This window comes from Girardinichthys multiradiatus, chromosome 13 (assembly GCF_021462225.1).
Source record: "Girardinichthys multiradiatus isolate DD_20200921_A chromosome 13, DD_fGirMul_XY1, whole genome shotgun sequence".
Lineage (NCBI taxonomy): Eukaryota > Metazoa > Chordata > Actinopteri > Cyprinodontiformes > Goodeidae > Girardinichthys > Girardinichthys multiradiatus.
In genome coordinates this window covers 14,302,831-14,327,476 of record NC_061806.1, presented here as the reverse complement: position 1 = coordinate 14,327,476, position 24,646 = coordinate 14,302,831, and the positions used below count along the sequence as shown (strand labels likewise).

The following is a 24,646-nucleotide window of genomic DNA, read 5'->3' as shown; positions in this document are numbered from 1 at the left end:
TCAACTAATTAATTGGACATTCAGACCTTAGGTCTGAACAGCAATAATTACAACGTGTCTTGTACTGCAGCTGCAGACAGCACAGGCCCAAAAGGGAAAGGAAAGAAAGAAAAAAACTCAAAAATGTTTCTTCTATGTTCTTCTTTTTACTTTGCATTTCCCTGTGTGGTATGTACATGGACACAGCTTGGTTGGGAAGTTGCTGTCACGATGCCTCTGTGTGATCGGTTTCCAGTAGGTAAGTGCCACACACAGCATCGCCAGGTTATCCATTAATTCCAAGTTGGGAACACTCCCATTTTAAACAAGAAGGGAGGTTTCACTACTAAATCCCTCCTGCCAAGTGCTCTCACTCCCTGTTTGCGACCCTTTTTCTCCATAAAAGAAATCCAATAAAATCTGTTGCTCCTGACTAAAAAGCAGCAGCCCCATGAGGAGAATCAAATAGAGGACGGGAGAGGAGCACCGAGCATCACTCTGATAAGACCACCCCGGGCTGAGCGCAGGAGAATTCTGGACCATACAAAAACTACCTGAATGACAAATAGGACCTACGTTAAAACAACTGTGACTGTATTAATCATCCAAGGATGGGGGAATCAAAGGATTCTGTTGCAGAGGAGAGACCCAAATGGGACAACAAGGTCCAGTACCTGCTGACATGCATTGGCTTTGCAGTTGGAATTGGAAATGTTTGGCGGTTTCCCTATCTCTGCCAGATCTATGGAGGGGGTGAGGATGCTAACCTTTAATTTTTTATATTTGACTTCTTCTCAGTGAACTTTACTTGCTCTTATGGTTGACTGGATCTCTAACATCAGGGAGGTGTTCTGCTCAAAGCATCCAACATCTGTGTTTACTTCCTCAGAGCTCCCAGGGAGGTATGTTAAGGCAGAAAGCCAGGGTCCTAAAGAACAGGTTATGTAAACAGACATTTCCAGAAAGGGTGCACAGGCTTTATCAACCTTACATATTGACTTTGAGATTCAGATTTCTACAGGAAGGATTTGAGACCCATTTGGGACTTTTTGTATCAGCTTTAAAATCATAAGATGGTCACGTAGGTCTTAAGTTATTTTTGGGTTACAAATGCAGGAAAAAAATATGAATTTGTCCAAGGATCTTCATCTCTTAAAGGTCTTTTTTTTGTTGCAGACTTCATACCTGACCAAGGTGCAAAACAAAACTTATATTCCTAATGCTGCTAAAGATTGTAAAACATATCCATACTTAATTTATAACTTACTATATGGCAAAAAAGCCACTTTACTTGAGGTCTCTTTTTCCATGGTATTATCAGGTGCGTTCCTCATCCCTTATCTGATTGCTCTGGTGTTTGAGGGCCTCCCCCTGCTCTACCTGGAGCTGGCAATAGGACAGAGGATCCGCAAAAGCAGCATCGGAGTCTGGACCTCCATCTCACCTATGCTGGGTGGAGTCGGTAGGTGAAAGTTAAAAATCTACTACTCTTGGATACTTCCTTGTTTAACATTAGGTCCTAACTTTGCAGGTTTCATTAAGTTCAATTTAAGACCTTTCAAGACCATTATGATTGAAATCTTAGCCCTATGTAAAGTACAAAAATAGCTTAACCAAATGACATACTTATTTAACAGCTTACATTTAACTTCTTCAATAACTAAAACAAGTTAAATATAACTCTAACCATCTAAGATGGTGTTTTTTAGCTTTAGCATGGGTTCTGTAGTTTACATAATCTTTAATACATTACAGATTAAGCATTAAAATGCTAATTGCTGAAAGGTAGATAGATAGATAGATAGATAGATAGATAGATAGATAGATAGATAGATAGATAGATAGATAGATAGATAGATAGATAGATAGATAGATAGATAGATAGATAGATAGATAGATAGATAGATAGATAGATAGATAGATAGATAGATAGATAGATAGATAGATAGATAGATAGATAGATAGATAGATAGATAGATAGATAGATAGATAGATAGATAGATAGATAGATAGATAGATAGATAGATAGATAGATAGATAGATAGATAGATAGATAGATAGATAGATAGATAGATAGATAGATAGAAGAGGGGTGTGTATAGCCTCTAAAGTTGAGATGGGAACATTTCGATTATCACGAAAGATGTATTTTTCTTGTCACATTTATGACCGAAAAATGTATTTTTCTTGTGATAAAAAAATCTGTTTACGTAAGGCTACACTGTTTGCTCAAACTCCTTTGGCAAAACTCTTTCCAACTGAATATCCTTTTTCTTGTGTTTAGGCATTGCCTCCATGGTGGTATCATTCTTGGTGGCCATGTTCTACAACACCATCATTGCCTGGGTGCTCTGGTACTTCTTCAATTCTTTTCAAAACCCGCTCCCTTGGAGTCAGTGTCCTTTGAATGAAAGCAAGACAGGTGAGGAGAAAAAATTTGTGTTGTGCTTATTTGGAGAGTTAACGCACAATGGTGCCAGTAAAAATTATCCAAGAGGGTGGGGAAATTTGTTTTGAGAAGCAAAACTAAAGTTAAGAACTACCACTAAATAGATTAGGTAAATTAGATTTACAGGTCCTTCTCAAAAAATTAGCATATTGTGATAAAGTTCATTATTTTCCATAATGTCATGATGAAAATTTAACATTCATATATTTTAGATTCATTGCACACTAACTGAAATATTTCAGGTCTTTTATTGTCTTAATACGGATGATTTTGGCATACAGCTCATGAAAACCCAAAATTCCTATCTCACAAAATTAGCATATCATTAAAAGGGTCTCTAAACGAGCTATGAACCTAATCATCTGAATCAACGAGTTAACTCTAAACACCTGCAAAAGATTCCTGAGGCCTTTAAAACTCCCAGCCTGGTTCATCACTCAAAACCCCAATCATGGGTAAGACTGCCGACCTGACTGCTGTCCAGAAGGCCACTATTGACACCCTCAAGCAAGAGGGTAAGACACAGAAAGACATTTCTGAACGAATAGGCTGTTCCCAGAGTGCTGTATCAAGGCACCTCAGTGGGAAGTCTGTGGGAAGGAAAAAGTGTGGCAGAAAACGCTGCACAACGAGAAGAGGTGACCGGACCCTGAGGAAGATTGAGGAGAAGGGCCGATTCCAGACCTTGGGGGACCTGCGGAAGCAGTGGACTGAGTCTGGAGTAGAAACATCCAAAGCCACCGTGCACAGGCGTGTGCAAGAAATGGGCTAGAGGTGCCACATTCCCCAGTCCTGGGCTACAGAGAAGCAGCACTGGACTGTTGCTCAGTGGTCCAAAGTACTTTTTTCGGATGAAAGCAAATTCTGCATGTCATTCGGAAATCAAGGTGCCAGAGTCTGGAGGAAGACTGGGGAGAAGGAAATGCCAAAATGCCAGAAGTCCAGTGTCAAGTACCCACAGTCAGTGATGGTCTGGGGTGCCGTGGTGACGTTTTTTGTATTAAAAACACTTTTCTTTTATTGGTCGGATGAAATATGCTAATTTTGTGAGATAGGAATTTTGGGTTTTCATGAGCTGTATGCCAAAATCATCCATATTAAGACAATAAAAGACCTGAAATATTTCAGTTAGTGTGCAATGAATCTAAAATATATGAATGTTAAATTTTCATCATGACATTATAGAAAATAATTAACTTTATCACAATATGCAAATTTTTTGAGAAGGACCTGTATATGACGGATTTATTATGCTGGCATGTGAAACGCTTTATGACACCAAGATGTATTGATTAACGAAACATTATCCATTTACAAATTCAGGCAGACACTGTCCTGTAAAAACAACAAAAGTAATTTTAAGTAAAACATTGCCTAAGGTTTTTTTAATATTCCAGTTTTTCTCTTGGTTGTGGTGTGTTGTGTCCTTGTAGCCTTTAACACTGAGTGTGAGAAGAGCACTCCAGTGAATTACTTCTGGTACCGTGAGACCCTGAACATCACCCCTGACATTGAGAGCAGCGGATCCCTGCAGTGGTGGATGGTTCTCTGTCTGGCCACCGCCTGGTCTGTGATCTACATCTGCTTCATCAAAGGCATTGAGTCCTTTGGAAAGGTCAGCACACAGGATAGGTGATTAGGCATGGGCTGGTCAATAGTACCAAGTTTAAGTATATGTATCAAAAATAAACAATTAATAAATGCTGACATTTTAGTTTTAGATTAATCTTGTAGCAGTAGAAACAAATTGCTTTTTTAAATAAAGGCAAATAAATAAAAGCAACACATTTGTTTTACATTTTTTGTGATACAGTGAAACAATTTTTTTAATTAAGGTCATCATACCGTGACAATCTCATCCCGGCCCGTGCCTACTGCCAACGCATATAGAACTGACTCTGATTTAAAAGACCAGAATCTCTTTCTGAGTTTTTCTGAACCTTTTCAGGCAGTTTATGTGACAGCCACATTCCCATACTTGGTCCTGACCATATTCCTGATTCGTGGTCTCACTCTGCCCGGAGCTACTGATGGGCTGGTGTATCTCTTCACCCCTGACGTGAGTTTGCATCTGATATTAGAACATCTTGTGTATTGTGGGGGAAAAAAACAGCTGTAATGAATCTGTTGTTGTCCTTGCTGCAGTGGGAAATACTAAAAAAACCCCAGGTGTGGTTAGATGCTGCAACCCAGATCTTCTTCTCTCTTTCTGTGGCATTCGGAGGTCTCATATCATTCTCCAGCTATAATGCAGAGAGGTGAGGCGTGAAGCACCCGATCAAGTTAGGGTGATTATAAACCTCTGTCTTATTTCTTCTTCTTGTCTTTTAGGAATGACTGTGAGAGAGATGCCATTGTTGTGGGAATAACAAACAGTGCCACATCCCTCTATGCATCTATTCCCATTTTTTCCATACTGGGATTTAAAGCGACAACAGCCTTCAACAACTGTCGACAAGAGTATGTTAGTCTAGATATCTGTGGTTGCACTGAAGTCTGGTCCAGTAGAATTTGAAATGATTTCCCTATTCTCTTCCGCAGAAACATCCTGACTCTGACCAATCGCTTTGACATCTCAGACCAAAACATAACACTGGAAAACTATGACAAGTGGTTTAATTATTTAAATCTGACACATCCAGGGGATATGTCCACTTTGCCCCTAAAGGTCTGTGACCTACAGAACTTTCTTGATCAGGTACATGCATTTTCAGCACTTATCCTGTTCTATCCTGACACACATTATGATTTGTCTTTCCTTTTTGTTGTCCTCCTTTAACTGTGCAGGACCAAACATGCTTTTTGTACATGATTTGTAAGCATTTTCTCCTGCCTAACTTCAATCTTCCTCCCCAAGAGTGCTTCAGGAACGGGCCTGGCCTTTATAATATTCACAGAGGCGGTCTTAGAGATGCCTGGGTCCCAGGTCTGGGCCATATTGTTCTTTGTCATGCTCTTCAGCTTGGGTCTGTCCTCCATGTTTGGCAACATAGAAGGAGTAATCACACCCCTCCGTGAGCTCAAACTGGTCCCCAAGTGGGTCCCCCATGAAGTTCTGTCAGGTACATGTAAACAAGCTTTTATCCAATCTAACTGATAGAACTGAATTCTCTCTCTAAATTAACCTTTTTCTCACTTCTTTAGGGGTCGTCTGTTTGTTATCTTTCTTGATCGGGCTCATCTTCACCCTAGGTTCTGGTAACTACTGGGTGGAGGTCTTCAACGGCTATGTGGGCTCTGTACCTTTACTCATCGTCGCATTTTTTGAGATAATTGGAGTCATTTATGTCCATGGAATTAAAAAGTAAGGATTTGTCTACGTTCCACACAGAACCTCTTAAAACTTTGTACAACTAAACAAATGGTAAAGTTTTTTCTTTGTGGTAACAATGCTGTAATAACTCTCATACCAATGGAAGACCTGTTCATTCCTCTTAAAACAATACATTTTCAAGGAAAGTGCATTTCTGGGTTGAGTTGGTGTGAACGCACTTTCAAAAAGCATATTCTGCTCATGAATCTTGTTTAGTGTTGTTTTTTGTATTAGATGATTAAAGTTTAAAGAAACAGGACAAAAATGGAAATTTAACAATTTATTAATTTAGCAAACAGGGGCCTCAACAGCCAGGCACCTCCTCATGCTGGACACCAGCTTGGTCACACACTGCTGTGGAATTGAATCCCATTCTTAGTTAAAAATTGCTCACAGGTCAGCCAATGTGGCCATCACACTGCCTCCACCAAAAGTTTTTTGACATTGACAAAGAGGATTTGGCAAAGTTTTCAAGGTTGCAACCCACAAACATAAAGTTGTTGCTCAACCCACAAAGTCCTTTTCCTTATGCGGTAAAATTTAAAATAAAACAAACAGACTTTCTGACAGTAAAGGAATCAATGCCAGGAAGAATTGTTCAGCAAAAATTTGTCAAGCATAAAGTTGCTTCTTTTTTGTTCTGAGTACATAATTCATATCTTCCACATCACTCCATCTCCTCTTACAGATTTAGTGAAGATATTTACTTCATGACTGGGAGGAAGCCCAACATCTACTGGAAGGCATGCTGGATGGTGATCAGTCCAACAATGCTCCTGGTGGTTTTGATTGCTTACGTGGCTATCCAGGCCACAAAATACCCGACATATCCTGCATGGAATCCAGACTATGTAAGCAAGTCAATTGATAAAACTGTTTGAACATTCTTCTTTTGTATTACATAATATTTTTAAGGATTAAGAACACTGATAACTATTTAAAATACATTTTTAGTTAATTATTTAAATGCCATACAGAAAAAACACCAATACAACAAGAATAAATTGGAATAGAAAAGAATCAGCCAAGTTATTCAATTCAAAAAGTGAAACCCATGGATTCTTTATACAGTGATATATTTTATATATTATAGGTGTTCTATTCATGTTGATGATTGTGGCTAACAGCTAATGAACGCCCAAAATTCATTTTCCCAGAAAATCTAAATACGATATAAGACCAGATAAAAAAGTATTTTTATTACAAAGATTGCAGCCTACTGAACAGTATGTATTCAGTATATGAACACCATACTGGGTCAGGCCTCCTTTAGCATGAATTATTGCATCGACATGGCATGGCAGGGATGTGATTAGCGTCCTTCGGATCATCTGCATTGTTGGGTCTGGTGTCTCTCATCTTTATCTTGACAATACCCTAAAGCCCCTTTTCACCCTACTGTACACCAGGACAGACCCAAATCCCTCAACCCCCCTTCCAGCCAACAGACTATTCTGGCCCACCCATGTCCCAACACTCCCAATCCACAAAGCCCCAGACACCGCGGTCTTCTATGACTTTCCGATCTATTTTATTCAAACCTATCACCTTGTCTGTAAAGAATCTATACAAGTTTCAGGTGCAGACATGAATATGAAATAACTTTTCAGTCATATTCTAATTTATTCAGATGGACCTGCACAACCAAAACAAAACCTGGGAAATTACATTCTGTTATGGCAAAATCAATTGTCCATTCATCTAGTCCATACATACAGGGCCAAAAAAAAGGAATTAGCCCCACGATGTTAAGTAAAGGAGCATGTTACCATCTTTAGGACAGTTCAGGTTCAGGAAAGAAAAATGACAATATTTTAAATTGTTTAAAATGTTAATTTAAGAGTTAAAGGAATTGTCAAGTTTACTGTGTAAAAGTGCAAAGAATAATCTTCATTTTTTGATAATTGTGTTTAGCATAGTTAAAATCTGATGCAATGAGTCTTTCCATGAATCTTTCTATTTTATAGATCTATTTGTGCTTGTTCACAAATAGATGTCAGTAAATATTAACCATTTATCTGTAACTGTTTTTAAGCTCAGCCAATTAAGCTGGGCCACATCTCCCAGATTCTACCAAATCTGCATTAGGATACTGTTAGTGGTGGTAATATTAACAGAAAAAGGGACCCCAAATCAAATTCTGCTTAAGGTCCCATACAACCTTGGGGGAGCCATGAATGGGACCCTATGCCTCCACAGGCTTTTACTGCAAAGCAGACCATTCATTAAACATGGCTAAACATAAGCATTTTCAAAGAAAGACACAATCTCCTCTTCTTGCTGATAACAGTGGAAATAAAATCCAGACCAACAAAACAGAAAACAATTCAGACACCACTGCTTTCAGGTGAAAGAGTCAACACTTTATAATTCACCTCAGAAGGCAAAATCACCAATGTTTAAGAGGCTAGTAGCTTCAACAAGCAGCTAGCTAGCGTTAAACGCATTGTTTGCAAAAAAATATGCGTCGTTTTTGTAATATGCTATGCTAGTTTTGTGCCCATTCTTTTGAAACTGAAATACAGTATAGAGTCACATTCGATAAATTTAAACATTTTTGAAAAGTTCCTTTTTTCAGTAACTTACTTTACCAAGTGAAACAAATTATATAGATTAATTACACACAGACATCAAACCAATTAAAAAAAACATATTTTGATACAAATGTGGTTTTAATGAAAAGTTTGTTTAATACCTGCTCAAAGGTTGTTATTTTCAAAAGGTACTTTTAATCTGACAAACAAGCCTCATCAGAATGCATATTCTAATTTTCTGAATATGACTAGTTCAGATTTCCAGGAGTGGTACTTTCTTTTTGTTTTAACCAGTGTAAAGCCACACATGGTAATTTATTAGGTTTCAGTTTTACTCAACCGTACTGACCTGCTCTCAGAAGAAAATCAGCTTAAAATAAAATAATCAAATATTGTCTTTTACAATACTGTTTTTGGTGTGTGTCATATTTATATTTCAGTCTAACCCCAATAAGGATTGTTGAACTTTTACATTTCTTTTTCTTTAGGAATTATTTCCTGAAACTGAGATGAAGCCCTACCCAGACTGGGTGTTTGGCATAATCGTCCTTCTCATCGTTATGCCCGTTATTTCCATCCCACTGGTGGGTCTCTACAACCTGATCCGCTGTAGAATCAAGAAATCTTCTGTCAAAGCTTCCCCCAACCCCTACAACAATGAAGCCTTTGAGATTGAAACAGAGGAACAAAGGAAACAACGAGTTTAAAGGATAAACAAAGTTCACATGCCACTGCTTTTTAACACGGAAGAGTTTCTCCAACAGATAACAGATGTTGATTATGAAGATGCATTTGAACTGGACATGTAAAATAAGAAAAAAATATATTTCTACGCCTAACTCAATTTTCTACACTTGAAAATACTTTATTTAACTGTGAACAACCTCATACCTTGTTCTGTAAAACAATTAAAAATGGGATTTGGATATATTTATAAAATTAACATAAAGAAAAAACAACCAGAACACCCTTCTGTATGAAAACCTAGTTTTTTTCCCAGTCAAGTCATATTTTCTTATGTGGAAAACTACCACCACGACTAAACCAAAGTCCAAAGACAACCAGTTAAGGGATAAAGCCTTAATTGCCATGGTAGCTGGGTGATGTTTAAATATTCATCTTTACAAGTTTGCTTGTTGTTTTATAGGTTGTATTTATGACGGAGGTTTATCTCTTAACTGTTTTGTACCAGATGATTAAGGATTGTTTTTCTCTGTATGTACCAACGTCATTTCATTGGCATCCTGATAGGTCAGGAAAACACCACATCCTAGAGATCACCCCTTTATTTAACATCAGAATGAAACTAGTTTTAACGTACGTCTTCATTTTGACATTTCAAGGGTCACTGCCTAACTATCCAGTGATGTTTGGGGAAACCATTAACATCCCTGAGAATAGGACATTTTAAGAAAATATTGGTTGGAGCTCTAAATCAATCTACACCACGGTTTACATTCGGATGGCCAAGAAGTCCATGGGAGTCTTGGGGTTTGAGGCCTGACGAACCCTGGCTAGCCTCAAATCCCCCAGCCGTCGCTCCAGACTGCGCTTCCCTGTCAGGAAGAGGAGAACGGAGGATGAGGAGGCTCTCTTTTACTATACAGTTATAAAATTCATTCATCAGAGCAGTGCAATCAGACAAAAGCTGACAATAAAAACAACTCAGTTTTTGTGATAACCCACATTAGGCCGACTTTAAACTTGATTATGCCACCTATGCTTGAGGCCAAAGCCCAAACCCTGGGAACTAACAGTTTAACAGAGGTTTATTTGGCATTCGATTTTTATCTATGGGTGGGAGATCCTGTAAAGATGAGTAGAGAAGATACACCTGCCAGTTTTCCACTTAAACCACCATAAAGATAAGGACACTTACTGATTTATGTGACAGCTGGGATTTCATTAAAAAGGAAGATTGTGGTGGTTAAAGGTGACAGCAAATACAAGTGCTCAAACCTCTGACTTCTTTGGGAATGACGGCTATATAAATATATTTTTTAAACTTTCTTTTGCAATGGATTTAGAACTAGTTCTTGTTATATGGCAACGCTGATGGTAACATTTCATCTACCTGATATTAAATGTTTATTGTTTAAATCTTTCTCTTAGGGGTCACAGCCTCTTGTGAGTGGATCCTGTCAACATGTTTAGATAAATGTGATGTTTTGTTCCTAGTTTACACCTGAAAAGAACACTAAAATGCTTAAGAACTGAGAAAAAAATTAAAGATAATATAAATTGTGTAAACATTTTGTTATAATTTTCTCAAATGTAAAGTTAGATTATAGAACATCTCTTTTGACAAGTAGCGAAACCGGGCATTGTGTGTTTCACGATAGATCTAGTTTGGGGAAAAAAAGGGAATTAAAAGAAAAAGTTGGTTATAATTATCTTTACCAGTAGGTAATTACTAAACAGCATGACTGTATTACAATATTTAGTTAGGTATCATCTTAAAGAGAAACAGTCTATGAAAATGTAAAATATTTTTATGGATCGTTTCTGAAGATCAGGAATAACATCAGAAGCGTCTGTGGGAAAGGGCTAACAGCCCCTGTATAGGACACCCCACTAGTCTACAATTTCTGTATTATAAGGACAGTTCTATATTATAAATTCCCAAACATGTGAAAGTTCACTTCTCTCTGTACAGATTAAAATACTTTTACCTGTCATAAAACAATATCTGAAGTTATATCTGATTTTTCTTTTTTTTTGTATTACTTTTACTAGGACATGATTGATGGCAAAGCTATAGGAGCATTATACAATTAGAACCTGCTCAACTGTTGCCGTAGCTTTCCTAATATGTCCACTTTGGCCATATTAAGACTAAAATGTAGAAAATGAGCAACAAGGGCGAAACTGATATCTTTACACTAAGGCTAAAACAGTAGAAATCCTATCCAATCTTAGAAAGTCCTCTCTGTGGATACAAACGTTTATGCAGTTGAATCAGCAGATCCTTATAGAGTCGACGGTGTTGTGAGAACACCAGCAGGAAGCTCAGACAGAAAAGTAATTCCACCGCCTCGTATTGCACCATTCCTCTCTGGGTTTTACTGCCTAAGATTAGCCCTGAAGATAATAAAAACAAAGATGAAACTTGAAGTTCCTAACAGGATGCTTTTCACATGCTTTTGTGGCAAAATGTTACCCTTGTTGCTGGACCTGATGAGCTTATTGGCATACCGAGCCAAGTCCCATATCATCTGCAGGAAGTAAAGTGGATTCTTAGCGACTGTTTGTCCAAAGGGCAAACTCTGGGCACATACATGAAACCTGGAAACAAAAATCACCTTCAGATGTTCTGTGATTGACAAGCTGAACCACTATGTTCCAGTTTAGAGCAAATATTGACTGACATCAATCCGTTGAGTTTTCATAGCTGCATTATTTATTTATTTTTTTTTTTACCTGCATGCATGTAGCAGCACCAGCTTGTAGATGTTACTGTAGACCGCTTCAAGGGAATTAGTCTAAAAAGACAGGTTAATCAATTACTGTTTTAAAGCATAAAAGTGAAAAGAGAGAACAAAATTGCCATCTGCGTATATTTCTGTTGTATATTATACATTTTCTGTGCCATGCTGTACTGTAGTCTTGTTCTCAGTCTACTTTTCTCAATCCTGTGTTGGGAGTCAAACTTCTTCATAGGTACTGTGGTCTTCTTCTAAACCCACTGATGACTATTTGTTGCACAAATGAGAACTGCTCTGTAATATGCTGAAGGTCAGTTCAGTGCAGGCTCATATGCACCATTTATGTCGGCCTGGCTAAAGTGAAAAAAAACAACAATCCAGAACTCTCTAAAAACACATGAACGGGTCCAGTCTAAGAGAATCTCACACCTGAACAGACTTGGATCTGTTACTCAGATATGGTTTGGTATGTTTTATGGTGGAGCACTCCTGCTTTTGTCCTGGACGTGGAATTATGGACGGGATCTGGAGCTGAGTTAAGTTGCCCATTTCACTAGTGTTTAGTGGACCTAGAGAAGGTTTACCACTGTGTCCCCCATGATACATTTTGTAGGGGGTGCTGCAGGAGTAAGGGACACTAAGATTGTTTTGAAGAACTATCCAGTCCTTGTAGGGTTTGGGCTCCATTAGGGCTACCTCTTGTCATAAATCTGATTTGTGGTGTTCATTTACAGGATCTCAATTAGGTTTAAATAATATATCAAATTTAGCATTTTTGGGATATCACTGTGCGGAATATGCATATCCCCAAAAACTGCCTGGACTGCAGTCCTCATTATCTGGGGTCTATATCTACAATGAGTCCAAAGCAGGACGCTAGGACTTAGGGGTGTAACGGTACACAAAAATCACAGTTCAGTACGATTTCAGTACGCTTTAGTGAAGAAAAATAAAGGTTTACGATTTTTTTTTTTACTTTGGTTGGCAGAAAAACAAAGAATCTTTTTCAATGTTTGTAATAAATTAAATTTTATGTTCTAAAACTTAAAAAAATGGAAGGGATAAAACTGAGTGGAGATTTGGTTGGATTCTCGTACTCGTCGTCTTCCGCTTTATCCGGGACCGGGTCGCGGGGGCAGCAGACTCAGCAGAGACGCCCAGACGTCCCTCTTCCCAGACACCTCCTCCAGCTCCTCCGGGGGGAGCCCAAGGCGTTCCCAGGCCAGCCGAGAGACATAGTCCCTCCAGCGTGTCCTGGGCCGTCCTCTGGGCCTCCTCCCGGTGGGACGTGCCTGGAACACCTCCCGAGGAAGGCGTCCAGGAGGCATTTGGTATAGATGCCCGAGCCACCTCAACTGGCTCCTCTTGATGTGGAGGAGCAGCGGCTCTACTCCGAGCTCCTCCCAGATGGCCGAGCTCCTCACCCTATCTCTAAGGGAGTGCCCGGCCACCCTACGGAGGAAGCTCATTTCAGCCACTTGTATCTGGGATCTCGTTCTTTCGGTCATGACCCAAAGTTCATGGCCATAGGTGAGAGTAGGAACGTAGACCGACTGGTAAATCGAAAGCTTCGCTTTTCGGCTCAGCTCTCTCTTCACCACAACGGACCGGCACAGCGCCCCCATTACTGCGGCCGCCGCACTGATCTGTCTGTTGATCTTCCGCTCCATTCTTCCGTCACTCGTTAACAAGACCCCGAGATACTTAAACTCCTCCACTTGAGGCAGGAACTCCTCTACAACCTGAAGAGGACAAGCCACAAGCCATTTATTTATTGTTTTCAATAAATAAAGTAGTATAAGAAGGCATACCCAGTGCCTGGATAGATATATTGTACAACAATATAACCACTTGAAAACAGACTGTGTTGATCTTTGTAAGACTGTGCCCACATTTGAGAAAAACTTAAATGACTTTAAAATTCTTTTAATACTTAGACATTCTAGTGTCCCAGCTGTACCTGAATGCAGCATACACAGCTGTTAGCAAAATCCCCTCACAAACAGAAATTCCTCTGTCTTGCATCTCATATGATGCATGGAGTTTGGGCAGCGATTTGAATGTCATGATTTTTCTCTGGTATCTGTGAGGTTTACATTGAGCTTGACGTTGTTTCAGGTGAGTGATACAGTTAAGTGCAGAGCGAGCTACTGTGTGTACCTTATTGCTGTTGAAAAATGCGTGCGCTGACATCAAGTTTTGCTTCGGCCCACCTTACTTTGTTCACTGTAGCTGCATGATAAACCTTAATATTCCCATATATTAGAGTTTAGCGATAGCTGTGAGCATTCTCTGTTTTGGTTTTACTTTTTAAAGTTGTGCTGCAGAACATTGCAATGCGCACTTAAACATTCTTCATGTGCTCTTGCATGAAACAACACTGCATAATATGTGTACCTTTACACCCTTAATCAACACGGTTTAATTATTTATTTATTGCAACTCTGATCCTCACCGTGGCATTCAACACTATTAATCATTTATAGCAGGTTTTCCTGATATCATGTAGCCCTAATCTTAATTTGAAGCTGCATAGAGGAACTTGCAGGGCCTCATCTTTTGCAGATGATGTGGTTTTGTTCATATATTCAAGACCAGAACTCCAACAGTTCATTTGATGAGCTCCTCTGAGTTGGAGGCCAAGGTTCTAAATCAGAAAAATCTGGATTGGGATGAGTCGCTGTCTCAGTTGAAAGGAGTCCAGGTATCTTCACGTCTTGTTCGCAAGTGATGGAAGAATGAAGCTAGACATGAATGGAGCTTCGTCTATCACAAAAGGAATGAATTGAGCTGGCCACAAAGACATGTGAAATGATCCCATGTTCAGGTTGTTACATCTGTCCTAATTCAAAACTGGTTTGCTCTGAACAGCAGGGCTAAGGTCTGTTAATATAAAATGATATGGAGAAGTTCTGCAGACTTTTGAGGATTGTTGGTTTTGATCAACTCCTCCAAATGAATCTTCCTCGGGAAAAGAAAACTGGATGATCATATGGGTCAGTTTCCTCGAGTCAGACCTTTCTCATGTTTTTAGGCGTTTGCAGCTAACAAATACAACATGTGACAATAGCACAAAACCTAACAGTAACAGCACTTTATAGGATGAGTCTTAGTTCTGTATTACATTCTCCATTGCTACCTTTCATTCATCGTACTTCATTTCTTTCTCCATTTTAATCCCACCCAAAATCTGTTGTCTTTGTTCATAATGGTCTCCCAAATTTGCTAGGACCGCCCCTGTACGCAGGTTTGATTGATCTGGTTTGATTGTGAAAGTTGCAACTAGCTGTAACAAAAACAAAAATCCAAGGCAACCAAAATATGTTTGGATGGGTTTTCTATCAGAGCTTTTTACTCTACCATCTATCATTAGACTAGAAAACTAAGTTAACATTCAACACATCTCCAACCTTCAAGTCCAAGAAGACGGCATGACATTTGAGTCTAAGAATGGCCATCAGCTTCCTCTTCATTTGCTGTCCAGCTGAATGGAAAGAACCCAGAGTGAGGGAGTATCGTAGTGAGAGCCCTGCATAGCTGTAAGGGATTAAAAAAATAAATAAAAGTAAATAAAGCAAAATGATAGATCCTCTAAACAAAACTTGGAGTCAAAGAAGCTTAAAGTACAAAATGCAGTAATAAACATGAGTTTTACAGTGCCTTAAAAAACATAGTGTCACATTACAACCAATAAAAATTCCATCTGACAGATCAAAGTAGTGTAAAACAATGTATTTATTCAAAAAAATCTGAATATGCGATATGCATTTATATTCAGACCTTTCTACTTGGATAAAGAAGAAAGTGTAGCTGCTTTCTTTCAGGAGTCACCAAATACGTTAATACAATCCACCTGTGTATGATTTAATCTCGGTGTACAGTAGTTCTGAGAGCCTCAGAAGTTTGATACTGAACAATAGTGAATAAAGCGCATCTTGAAAACCAAGGACCACAGCAGACAGGTCAGGGAGAACTTTGGGTGAGACATTTAAAGCAGAGTTAGGTTATAAAACAATATGCCAGGATTTAAACAGTTTGCAGAGCTCATCACCTGAAAATAGAGAGTATGAAACAACTGTAGACCTACCAAGACATGGTTGACCACATGAACAGGGTTGGTAAAGATAGCATTAATCAGAAAAGCAATCAGGAGGCCTGTGGTAACCCTTGAGGTGCTCCGGAGATCCTCAGCTCAGGTGGGAGAAGACATCAATAGGACAAATATTAGTTGTGCACTCCCTACTCTGGCCTTTTTGGAAGAAACAGAAAAACAATTGTCCCATGCAAAATTTGCCACCAAAAATGTAGGGGACACGGCAAAATAAATATTTTTGGACCATATGCAAAAATTCTGCATAGTGGAAAATTAACCCTGAACAAACAATCCCCACAGTAAAACATGGGTGTGACAGCATCATGCTGTGTGGATGGCTGTCTGCAGCAGGGACAGTGAAACTGGTCACAGTTGACGGGAAGATAAATGGACCTAAATGCAGGACTGAGGGTGAGAAAGACTTAAAACTGGTGAAGGGGTTCGCCTTCCAACAGGACAACCACCCCAAATATGCACCCGGGGCTACAAAGGGATGGTTTAGATAAAAGAAATGATGAAAGAGCAAGAAAAATGATCTATCTTTGTGGAATCGATTAGAGACGTACCCAAAAAGACCTACAGCTCTAACTGCAGCAAAAGTCCTTTTACAAAGTATTCACTCAGGGGGTTGAATAAAAATACACATCACACTTTTCAGATTTTACTTCTCCTCCATAATCATGGTCTACTTTGTGTTGACCCATCAAGTACAATCTCAGTAAAATACACTTTATTTTGTGGTTGCAACATCAGAAAAAGTGGAGTTATAGTGTCTAAATGCCTCTACAATACACTGCCTGCCAGATGCATTCATACTAGCGTGGAAGTTGTTTATGAGTCGGTACAAAGTGCAGGGAGGAAGACGGCCGCCAGTTTACAAGAAACCATAAGGAAACCTTCACCTTGAATAGTCTTTATAGACATCCAGGGAGTGGGTGTCCAGCAGCAGCCCACACCACGGGAAGAGACAGTGAGGAGGTAGCACGCGAATGCTGGGGCAAGAGCCCACGCTTCCTGATACCTGGAAGTTGACCGCCACCTTCTGTGGATTAACCACTAGACCGTACTGTGGTACTCCAGCCAGCAAGATCCTGCACACAGCGTTTATGTTCAAAAACTAAGACATATAGTTTAAAGACAGTAGTTAGAATTATTTAATTAAATGATGTGCCAAATGAACATTTCCCTGTGTGTCATACTTCAGAAAAGTTTGTGCCTGGTGTTGGTCTGGAGTAATAAGGAGGAAGTCATCCACCAGTCTCATCAAACATCTGCAGAGAACCAAGGGGAACAGCAAGATCTAGAAACACTGCCCTCTTCTGGACGTGATGGATTATAACACATTTGGACAGGATGTTCTGCTGTACCCTTTGTTTTCAGTGATGTCTTTGAGCAGAACGTTCTCCATGTGGCCGTAACACAAACAGCAGAGCAGACTGGACACGACTGATCCCTGAGGAATCCCTCGACACTGGTGGTACGTCCTGCAGCGCACAGGGTCATGTTTTGGAATAAGCATTGTAAGGTATTAAACAAACAGGGCTGTTTAACAGAAAGATAAGCAGGGGTTACTTCTTTCCATACTGAACGACACTGCCTGTTAGCATTTGGGTGAAAAACTGTGAAGCCTCTCTGCCTCGGAGATCAGAGCAGAAATGCTGTAAACAGGCGGAAAATCAGTGTGTATCAGGAAGCGTTGGGAAGACTGTGTTTGAATCCCACTATAAGCCTAAAATTATTACCTGTTCCACCAGGATAGCATGGTGGAGTTTTCCACTTTTCTGCAGCGACATTAAAAATCCTTTCATGTTGGTCGATCCCATGTTGTCCTCCAGAAAATCTGCCTGTGGCAACAAAAATGACAGCAAAGTTTAACAAGGCAGACTATGGCATGTACGCACAATAGCTTCAATTATGTATTAAAAAATCTGCTTAAACTAAGTAAAGCTTTAATCTCAACATGATCAAAGTCCCCATTCGGCATGTTTGGGATGCTCTGGATTAGTGTATAACGGCAGCGTGTTCCAGTTCCTGCCAATACCCAGCAACTTTGAATAGCCCTTGAAGAGGACCTTCCACCGGCCACAATCAACAACCTGATCAACTCTATGTGGAGGATTTACGGTAAAATGGAACATTTTAAAGTGGCCTTTTATTGTGACCAGCCTAAGGAACACCTGTGCTGTAATCGTGCTGTCCAATCAGCACCTTTATTTGCTACGCCTGTGAGGTGGATGGATTATCTTGGCAGATTTAGACAAATTTGGGAACAATATTTGAGAAAAATAGGCCTTTTGTGTACAAAGAAAAAGTTTTAGATCTTTGGGTTCAGCTCATAAAAAATGGAAGCAAAAACAAGTGTTGCGTTTTGTTCAGTGTAACTGTGCAAAAACTGTAGTGTATACCCTTCAATACCTTTAAGTTACTTTGGATAAAAGATGCATTCATGTACTGAAGCATAAAGCAAACCCAAAGAAAACTGTCTGTCATTACAGCTTAATGGGGCTGCAGTGACAGTGCAGAAGAAACAGTGACAAAAAAAAAGGAAAAGGAATTTCTTACATCTAACAAGGAGTCTGTCAGATGACTAAAAATGGAGGAACTTTAATCACTTTAATCCTCTGCAGACTAGTACCAAGGTAGGTATAGTAGTCCAGGAAGTCACATTGGAACGCAACTAAAGACCATTTTGGATTAACTAGTGTTGATTTTCCTACACATGGCTCCATTGATAAAACTGCTTTGTGGCACGCTGAGACCAAAATGAAACATTTGGCTAAAATCCAAACATTTCTATTAGGAAGAAGAAGAAAATGAATCCTTTTCATCATGTTTTTTTCTGATACTGGAATAAGGTAGATGAGGCAGTATCATGGTCTGGGCTTCGTTTTTTGGGGATCTGAGTTAGGAATGTTTTCTACCGAATAATAAAAGGAAACACTAGTAAAATATGGCAACCCCAAAGACTAAATTAGTTTTATGTTCATGTTCAGGCACATCAGTATCTGAGTTGAAGTTGCCCTATTAGGAGGAAGCTATAAAAACCCTCTGAACTGATTGAAAGGTGATCAGATTAAACATCCAGCTTATAATTTGAACTTCACTTTGGCTTTTCTTAAGGGTATCCAAAACAATAATGGCAATGCTTATTTAGAGCAGATTCTTTTTTAAGGTTTATTATTTATGTTAAATGAATAATGTAAAACAAACCTCAACTTTTTGCAAAACAACATACACTACATGAGCACATGGTTGTGTGTATAACGGTACCTGTCTAACAAAGGCCTTTTTCAGGCCCTCATGGGAATCTGCCCAGATCTTGGCATAGCGGCGGATTGTAAAGAGCTCATCCTGGATGGGGGACAGGGCCTGGCCAATCACCTCTATGAGTTTGTCATGTGGCAGGCTCTCATAGGCTCCACTCACATCCACCTGTAAGATAGACAAATAAAAAGAAGGTACAAATCTTCCTTGATTTTGATTTTTTTTTTTTTTTTTTCTAAACTTTTATTTCTCAATGTATTTAATTTATTAAGGTCATGACAGAAAACAAAGCTATCAGATTGAATGGCTTACTTTCACAAAGTAGAGCGGTTGAGGTTTGTCTTTCTGGGCTGGGGCCAGAGAGCTCAGCACCCTGTGAATATCCGTCATCCCCCACACTGTGGAGCCAAGGAGGGAAGGACTGGAGCGCACACAGGCCCTCAGCATGTCCAGTAAGTCCCGCACCCGTGCCTGGAACATCTGGGGGAGACATTAAGCTTCAAAAACTGTATCTGCTCACAGCTGTAAAAACTAAGGTAAAATATCTCTCAGCATCAGTCTACCCTCGTTTTGGGATCTGTTCCTATAACTCGTGTGATGGGCCTCATGCCGTCTGTCTTGGGAATGAAGCGAAGTCGGGAGATGACAGTGCCTTTAGGGAGAGATGCAGCCTGCGCCGGAGATAACTCCTCCATCTGGCCTTTAGCGAGATGCCCTCTGTCAAAACAAACCATTTTTTGATTAACTGTATTTTGCTGAAGCTGTCTGATATGTATCTAAACTTTGGTTTCTGTATGGGACTGTCTAAGTGTATACTTGAAAGCCAAGTCCTGAAGTTTGGCCCAGACTTCCTGTCGGTAGAACCTGAGGGCGTTCTTCTGCCCCACGCTCTCTGTGACGTAAAAACAGGCACGGACGAGACCCACAACAAAGCCATCCAGAAGCCACGTCAGTAACTGACCCAGGATCTGCGTCCGATATGCGAGCTCACTAGGTGGGATTCGGCCTGCTAGGGAAGATGACCTGGTCAGGACATTAGGAACACAAACCGCAATTAAACATGCAACAATCAAGAGTTTTATGCCCAAGTCACGGTGTCCAGTTTTGTAAAAACTTTGACCTGTCGAGACAAATTTAGGCGATTACGTTTTCTCTTTAAAAACTATGATTTTAATTCAGAATGTCTTTCTGGGCTTCCTGCAGTGAGTGGTCGAAGAACAATGACAGAGCGGTTGCTGTAAAACAAGGTTTCCTGTCACTGTCTTTTCATTTGAAAAGAAACACCGGCTGTTAGACATCGAATGAAAATAGATTGCACTGACTCACCAGTGGATTATAAGAGAAAAATAAATATAAAACATAAGAATTTAAATAAAAATATGAAATGATATACGGGAGTTAGCATTTTAAGCTACTCATACTTCTCATATTAGCCATTAGTGGCTAATATGAGAACTGTGGAGCAGTATTAAAATGTTCTGTGTAAATAATACATCGTGACACAATTCTGATATTTTCAAAAGGCTGCCGATGTTTCCACATTCAGTTTCCGATCAGGCTGAAAATTGTCCAGTTTTAGAGCAACCTTTAACAGCAACCTAACAACAAAACAATCTGACAGCATGTCTGACTTGCCTGTTTTACTGATCTTCAACCAGTTGCAGTCATTCACCTTCATGTTCCACATCAGCTCAGCCAGCGACAGCCTCTCAAACTTGCCGCTGTGCAGGAAGCCCCTGGCTCTGGCGAAGAAATGAATCCGGTTGTGGTCAGAGCCCCACAGCTCTTGCGGAATCACAGCAGAGAGACATTCCCTGACAAACAGGTAGACCCGATGGGGTGCACAGTGTTTAGGTAAAAGGGAGTTCAACTCTCTGGGTCCTGGGTTACGCTCTTGAAGCAAGGGGCAGATCCTCTGCAGAATCTTGCTGTATGGGCATTTCTTGTGTTGCTGTAACAGCCGATTAAAGAGGGGAACCATGTTGAAGAACCTCCGGGAAAGCTTCTTTGGTTTCTTCTCTAGACCGTTTAAATACATCAACCCTTCAAAGAAGACAATTCGTACTAAGTCTTTTCCTTGTAACTTTCTGGATCCATCGGCACTCTTTTTCTTCCTGTTGAGAAGGAAGCTGTGCAGGCCTCTGTTGCCATACATCAATCCCAGCGTGCGGATGAAACATTGTGAGGGCGGCAAAGGGGGAAAAACCCCTGATCTCCAACTGAGACCACCCTCCAAGGGAAGCGAAGCTGTTGGCATCTCAACTGGCTGTTTGAAGCCAGTCGTACCATTTTCCACGTTTCTCCTAGACAGGGCTGGTTTGAAAGACATGGCCGATCTTTCCTCAACTGTTTGTTCCTGAACGCTCTCTTTGTTTGCTAACCTTCTCCTCTTTCCAGCGAAAGTCACCGTCTCCTCCTCCAGCTGATCGAGTCCCCTCTTTCTTTTCCTCTTATTCACTCTTTCCTTTCTTCTCCTTATCTTGCTTTCAGCCAGATTCTGTACCTCCTGTCTTCCACAGTAGGTCAGTGACCTTTGATTTCTTCCAAACTGAGAGAAACTACGCTTCCTAAATCGAGCCTGAAGACGAAACCCACTCGAGGAAGGGCTCATGGACACCCTGTCATACACCGGGACGCCACACACCTGGAAAACGCACGAAGGGGGCACCGCCACAAATATAGAGCAGCTCTCCAGCAGGTACCGCGTGGTGTCTGTGCCCAGGCGTAAAGTGACTTTCTTCCACAGGTCACTGCCATGGACGTAGGCGGCACTTTGAGTTACATCTCCCTGGAATTTAAAATGGTCTGCGTTCCGATCCTCCTGCGCGAGGGCCAGCAGGTTGTAGCCGTGTGCGAGGACGTTTCTTCTTCTCTTCCTTTTCATGGTGTTGAGAACAAAAGCAAGGAGTTCTGGTAGAGTGCAAATCTACCAGAAATAGAAAATAAGTCATTATTAGAAAAACTGATGCCTTAAAAGGATTTAGCTGACCAATGCAAGGGGTTTTTTGGGGGGCTGCTGTGGAAAACGTATGAATTCTTTGACAAAGCCCTTTATATTTTCACAGTTGTGTACTACTCTGCGTTTGTATGTTACATCAAATTCAAATAAAACATATATTTTCCTAATAGAAATCTGAAAAGTGTGCATTTGCATGAGTCTCCATACACATGTAAATAAAATCCAATGCAACCATGTACATCCAGAAGCCCCCTAAGCTGTTTAATGCTGCACTACTTTGTGTTGACCAATGACATAAAACCTATTCAAGTCTGCACTTGCAATGTGACAAAAAAAAAAAAAAAAAGGGGGGGAGACATATTTTTGAAAGACAATGTAGCTGTTACTGATTTGTTGAATCACTAGTCAATGTTTACAGTTGCAATCGTTCACAGTAATGATCCACTAATGGTGAGGTGTTTGGTGTCCTCTTCACAAACCTGCTGAGCTCATCTTACCTGGCTGCAGCTGGGGACTTGTTGTAGCTCCTTGTCAAAGCACACAAACAACCCTCTGACAAAAGCTTTGAAGCGGTTCGAGTCTGACTGCTCAACCAGTACCGGTCTCTTTCCTTCACTGAACACGATGCAGTCTACAAACTCCTCCAGCGTCTTTATGTGCCGATAGAGAGACCGGAGGATGTTCAGCACAGCGGACATATCAGCCGCAGACATAATGACTTAGAGCCCCGTAACTCAGGTTAGACACGACCTAGATGTTGGCTAGCAAGCAAACTCCTTCGTGCCTTGAACTCACTAACCCGCCTTACCGTTAGCCAATGAGAATTCAGTTTGGTATGTGCGTCCAATCAGAAAGCCTCATACTGTCAGTAGTTCACCAATAGCCAACAAGAAACAGTTTGTTGTTGTGGCCCCGGTCTGATCACACGTGGAAATAAACTACTACTAATAATAATAACAATAATTTAAGATTTTTGTATTGTTTTAATATTAAACATCAAATAGTACAGGAGCGTTCCTCATCCCTTACCTGATTACTCTGGGGTTTGAGGGCCTCCCCCTGCTCTACCTGGAGCTGGCAACAGGACAGAGGATCCGCCAAAGCAGCATCGGAGTCTGGACCTCCATCTCACCTATGCTGGGTGGAGTCGGTAGATTCAAATCATATTCCTCTTTGATACGCCCATGTTTAATATTACGTCTTAACTTTGCAAGTTTCATCAAATTAAATTTATTTATTTATTTAACTTATTTAATAACTAAAACAAACTAAATATAACTAACCTAATGTTAAATATAACTAATCTAAGATGGTGTTTCTAGATAGATAGATAGATAGATAGACGAAAGAGCAGCACGGGTCAAGTTGGTAGAACTGTTGCCTTCCAGCAAGAAGTATCTAGGTTCGAATCCCGGCTGGGGTCTTTTTGCATGGAGTTTACGTTCTCCTTGTGCATGATTGGATTCTGTCTGGGTACGTCTTCCCACAGTCCAAAGACATAACTGTTAGGTTAAGTGGTTACACCATGTACAGCGCCTTGAGTGCCTTGTTGCTGAAAAGTGCTATATAAATAAACTTGACTTGACCAAATTGCCCTTAGGTGTGTGCATTGTTGTTTGTCCTGTGTGTCTCTGTGATGCCTTGTGATGGACTGGCGGCCTGTCCAGGGTGTAACCTGCCTCTTGTCCAGTGGCTGCTGAGGATGGGCATCTATACAAGCAGGTATAGATGGATGGATGGACAGATGAAAAAGCTACTAAAACTGGGGTACTGATACATAGGGTGTTCTAGACCAATTTTACTAGGGGGGCCAGGCTGTGGCCAAGGGTGTTATCAGAGGGACACATTCAACACTGACAATAGAGAGTGAGAAGTGTTCAAGCATTCAAAAAAAAATTTATCTAAATAATTATACAATAATACATTGTCCTAGTAAAAGTATTAGTTGCAGTTAAGCTTTATTGAATGTTTTTTATAATGTCCAAAAATACTGGTAAAGCAAACAAAATAAAACCTCCTTATTGGCTGCAACAGCAATGCAGTGTTCAAGCCTTCAACAAAATTAGATCAACATAGAGTATGAAAAAACACAGTTATTTATTTCAGTAACAATACCGACAATGAAAAGAAAATAAACGAATACGTGCATCCACTATAGCCTTTTTAGGTTAGTCTAGATGGTATCTGTATCCCAGTCTTCTTTCCTATATATGATTTCAAATTGCAGCAACTGCATTCTCTGGTTTTGGTGATTTCTAACAAACAAATCCTGAAGTCATTTAATGTCTGAACTAAAGCTTCAACTAAATCTACAGCTTTTAAAACATCATCGTGTGTCACTTAATCGCTGAGGCTCTCTTGGTGCTCCTTCTATAGCTAGACATTTAGGATGGCCAGCTGATCCAGATGTGGACACGTAAAGTTTTTCTAGCAAGAAGAAGAACTCCTCTGCCTCTGGGATAGCTTTGACTGTATTTACTAAACTAGATTTAGACAGTGGCCACTTCAATGGATGTGACACTCATGACAGAAGCTTGAACCACCAGGTTCCTTTGGTACTCTAGGCCATGACTTTCTGGCATGTGGATTATTTTCTCACTAGGACTTGCCGCATCCAGCTCCTCTGTGGA

At 40.2% G+C, this 24,646-nt stretch overlaps 2 protein-coding genes across 2 annotated transcripts; one reads left to right on the top strand and one right to left on the bottom strand.

The window, feature by feature from the left end:
* The first annotated feature begins 208 nt into the window (after positions 1-208).
* Positions 209-9,240, top strand: slc6a18 (solute carrier family 6 member 18). Its single transcript, XM_047382906.1, has 12 exons — positions 209-732; positions 1,301-1,441; positions 2,264-2,401; positions 3,862-4,043; positions 4,377-4,487; positions 4,574-4,686; positions 4,760-4,888; positions 4,970-5,126; positions 5,286-5,490; positions 5,573-5,732; positions 6,430-6,592; positions 8,764-9,240. The coding sequence occupies exons 1-12, from the start codon at positions 591-593 to the stop codon at positions 8,980-8,982; spliced, it is 1,860 nt and encodes a 619-aa protein (XP_047238862.1). The 5' UTR covers positions 209-590; the 3' UTR covers positions 8,983-9,240.
* Positions 9,241-9,543: 303 nt separating this feature from the next.
* tert (telomerase reverse transcriptase) lies at positions 9,544-22,827 on the bottom strand. The gene is made up of 16 exons (XM_047382907.1): positions 22,514-22,827; positions 20,693-21,983; positions 19,874-20,063; positions 19,621-19,774; positions 19,370-19,537; positions 19,064-19,225; positions 17,536-17,637; positions 17,366-17,451; positions 17,161-17,277; positions 16,993-17,064; positions 16,696-16,884; positions 15,111-15,237; positions 11,696-11,757; positions 11,436-11,560; positions 11,219-11,356; positions 9,544-9,831 (listed from the first exon to the last, which is right to left on the bottom strand). The coding sequence occupies exons 1-16, from the start codon at positions 22,727-22,729 to the stop codon at positions 9,728-9,730; spliced, it is 3,303 nt and encodes a 1,100-aa protein (XP_047238863.1). The 5' UTR covers positions 22,730-22,827; the 3' UTR covers positions 9,544-9,727.
* Between the last annotated feature and the right edge of the window lie 1,819 nt (positions 22,828-24,646).

What these genes read in the sequence shown, in the direction of transcription:
- slc6a18 (XM_047382906.1), top strand. Translation starts at nt 591, where the DNA reads ATGGGGGAATCAAAGGATTCTGTTGCAGAGGAGAGACCCAAATGGGAC. An exon ending in ACCTATGCTGGGTGGAGTCG is followed by an intron (nt 1,442 to 2,263) that starts GTAGGTGAAAGT and finishes TCTTGTGTTTAG; the next exon opens with GCATTGCCTCCATGGTGGTA. An exon ending in TCCAGCTATAATGCAGAGAG is followed by an intron (nt 4,687 to 4,759) that starts GTGAGGCGTGAA and finishes CTTGTCTTTTAG; the next exon opens with GAATGACTGTGAGAGAGATG.
- tert (XM_047382907.1), bottom strand. Translation starts at nt 22,729, where the DNA reads ATGTCTGCGGCTGATATGTCCGCTGTGCTGAACATCCTCCGGTCTCTC. An exon ending in AAAAGGCCTTTGTTAGACAG is followed by an intron (nt 17,638 to 19,063) that starts GTACCGTTATAC and finishes TTGTTGCCACAG; the next exon opens with GCAGATTTTCTGGAGGACAA. An exon ending in GTGCTGCTACATGCATGCAG is followed by an intron (nt 11,561 to 11,695) that starts GTAAAAAAAAAA and finishes TTTTGTTTCCAG; the next exon opens with GTTTCATGTATGTGCCCAGA.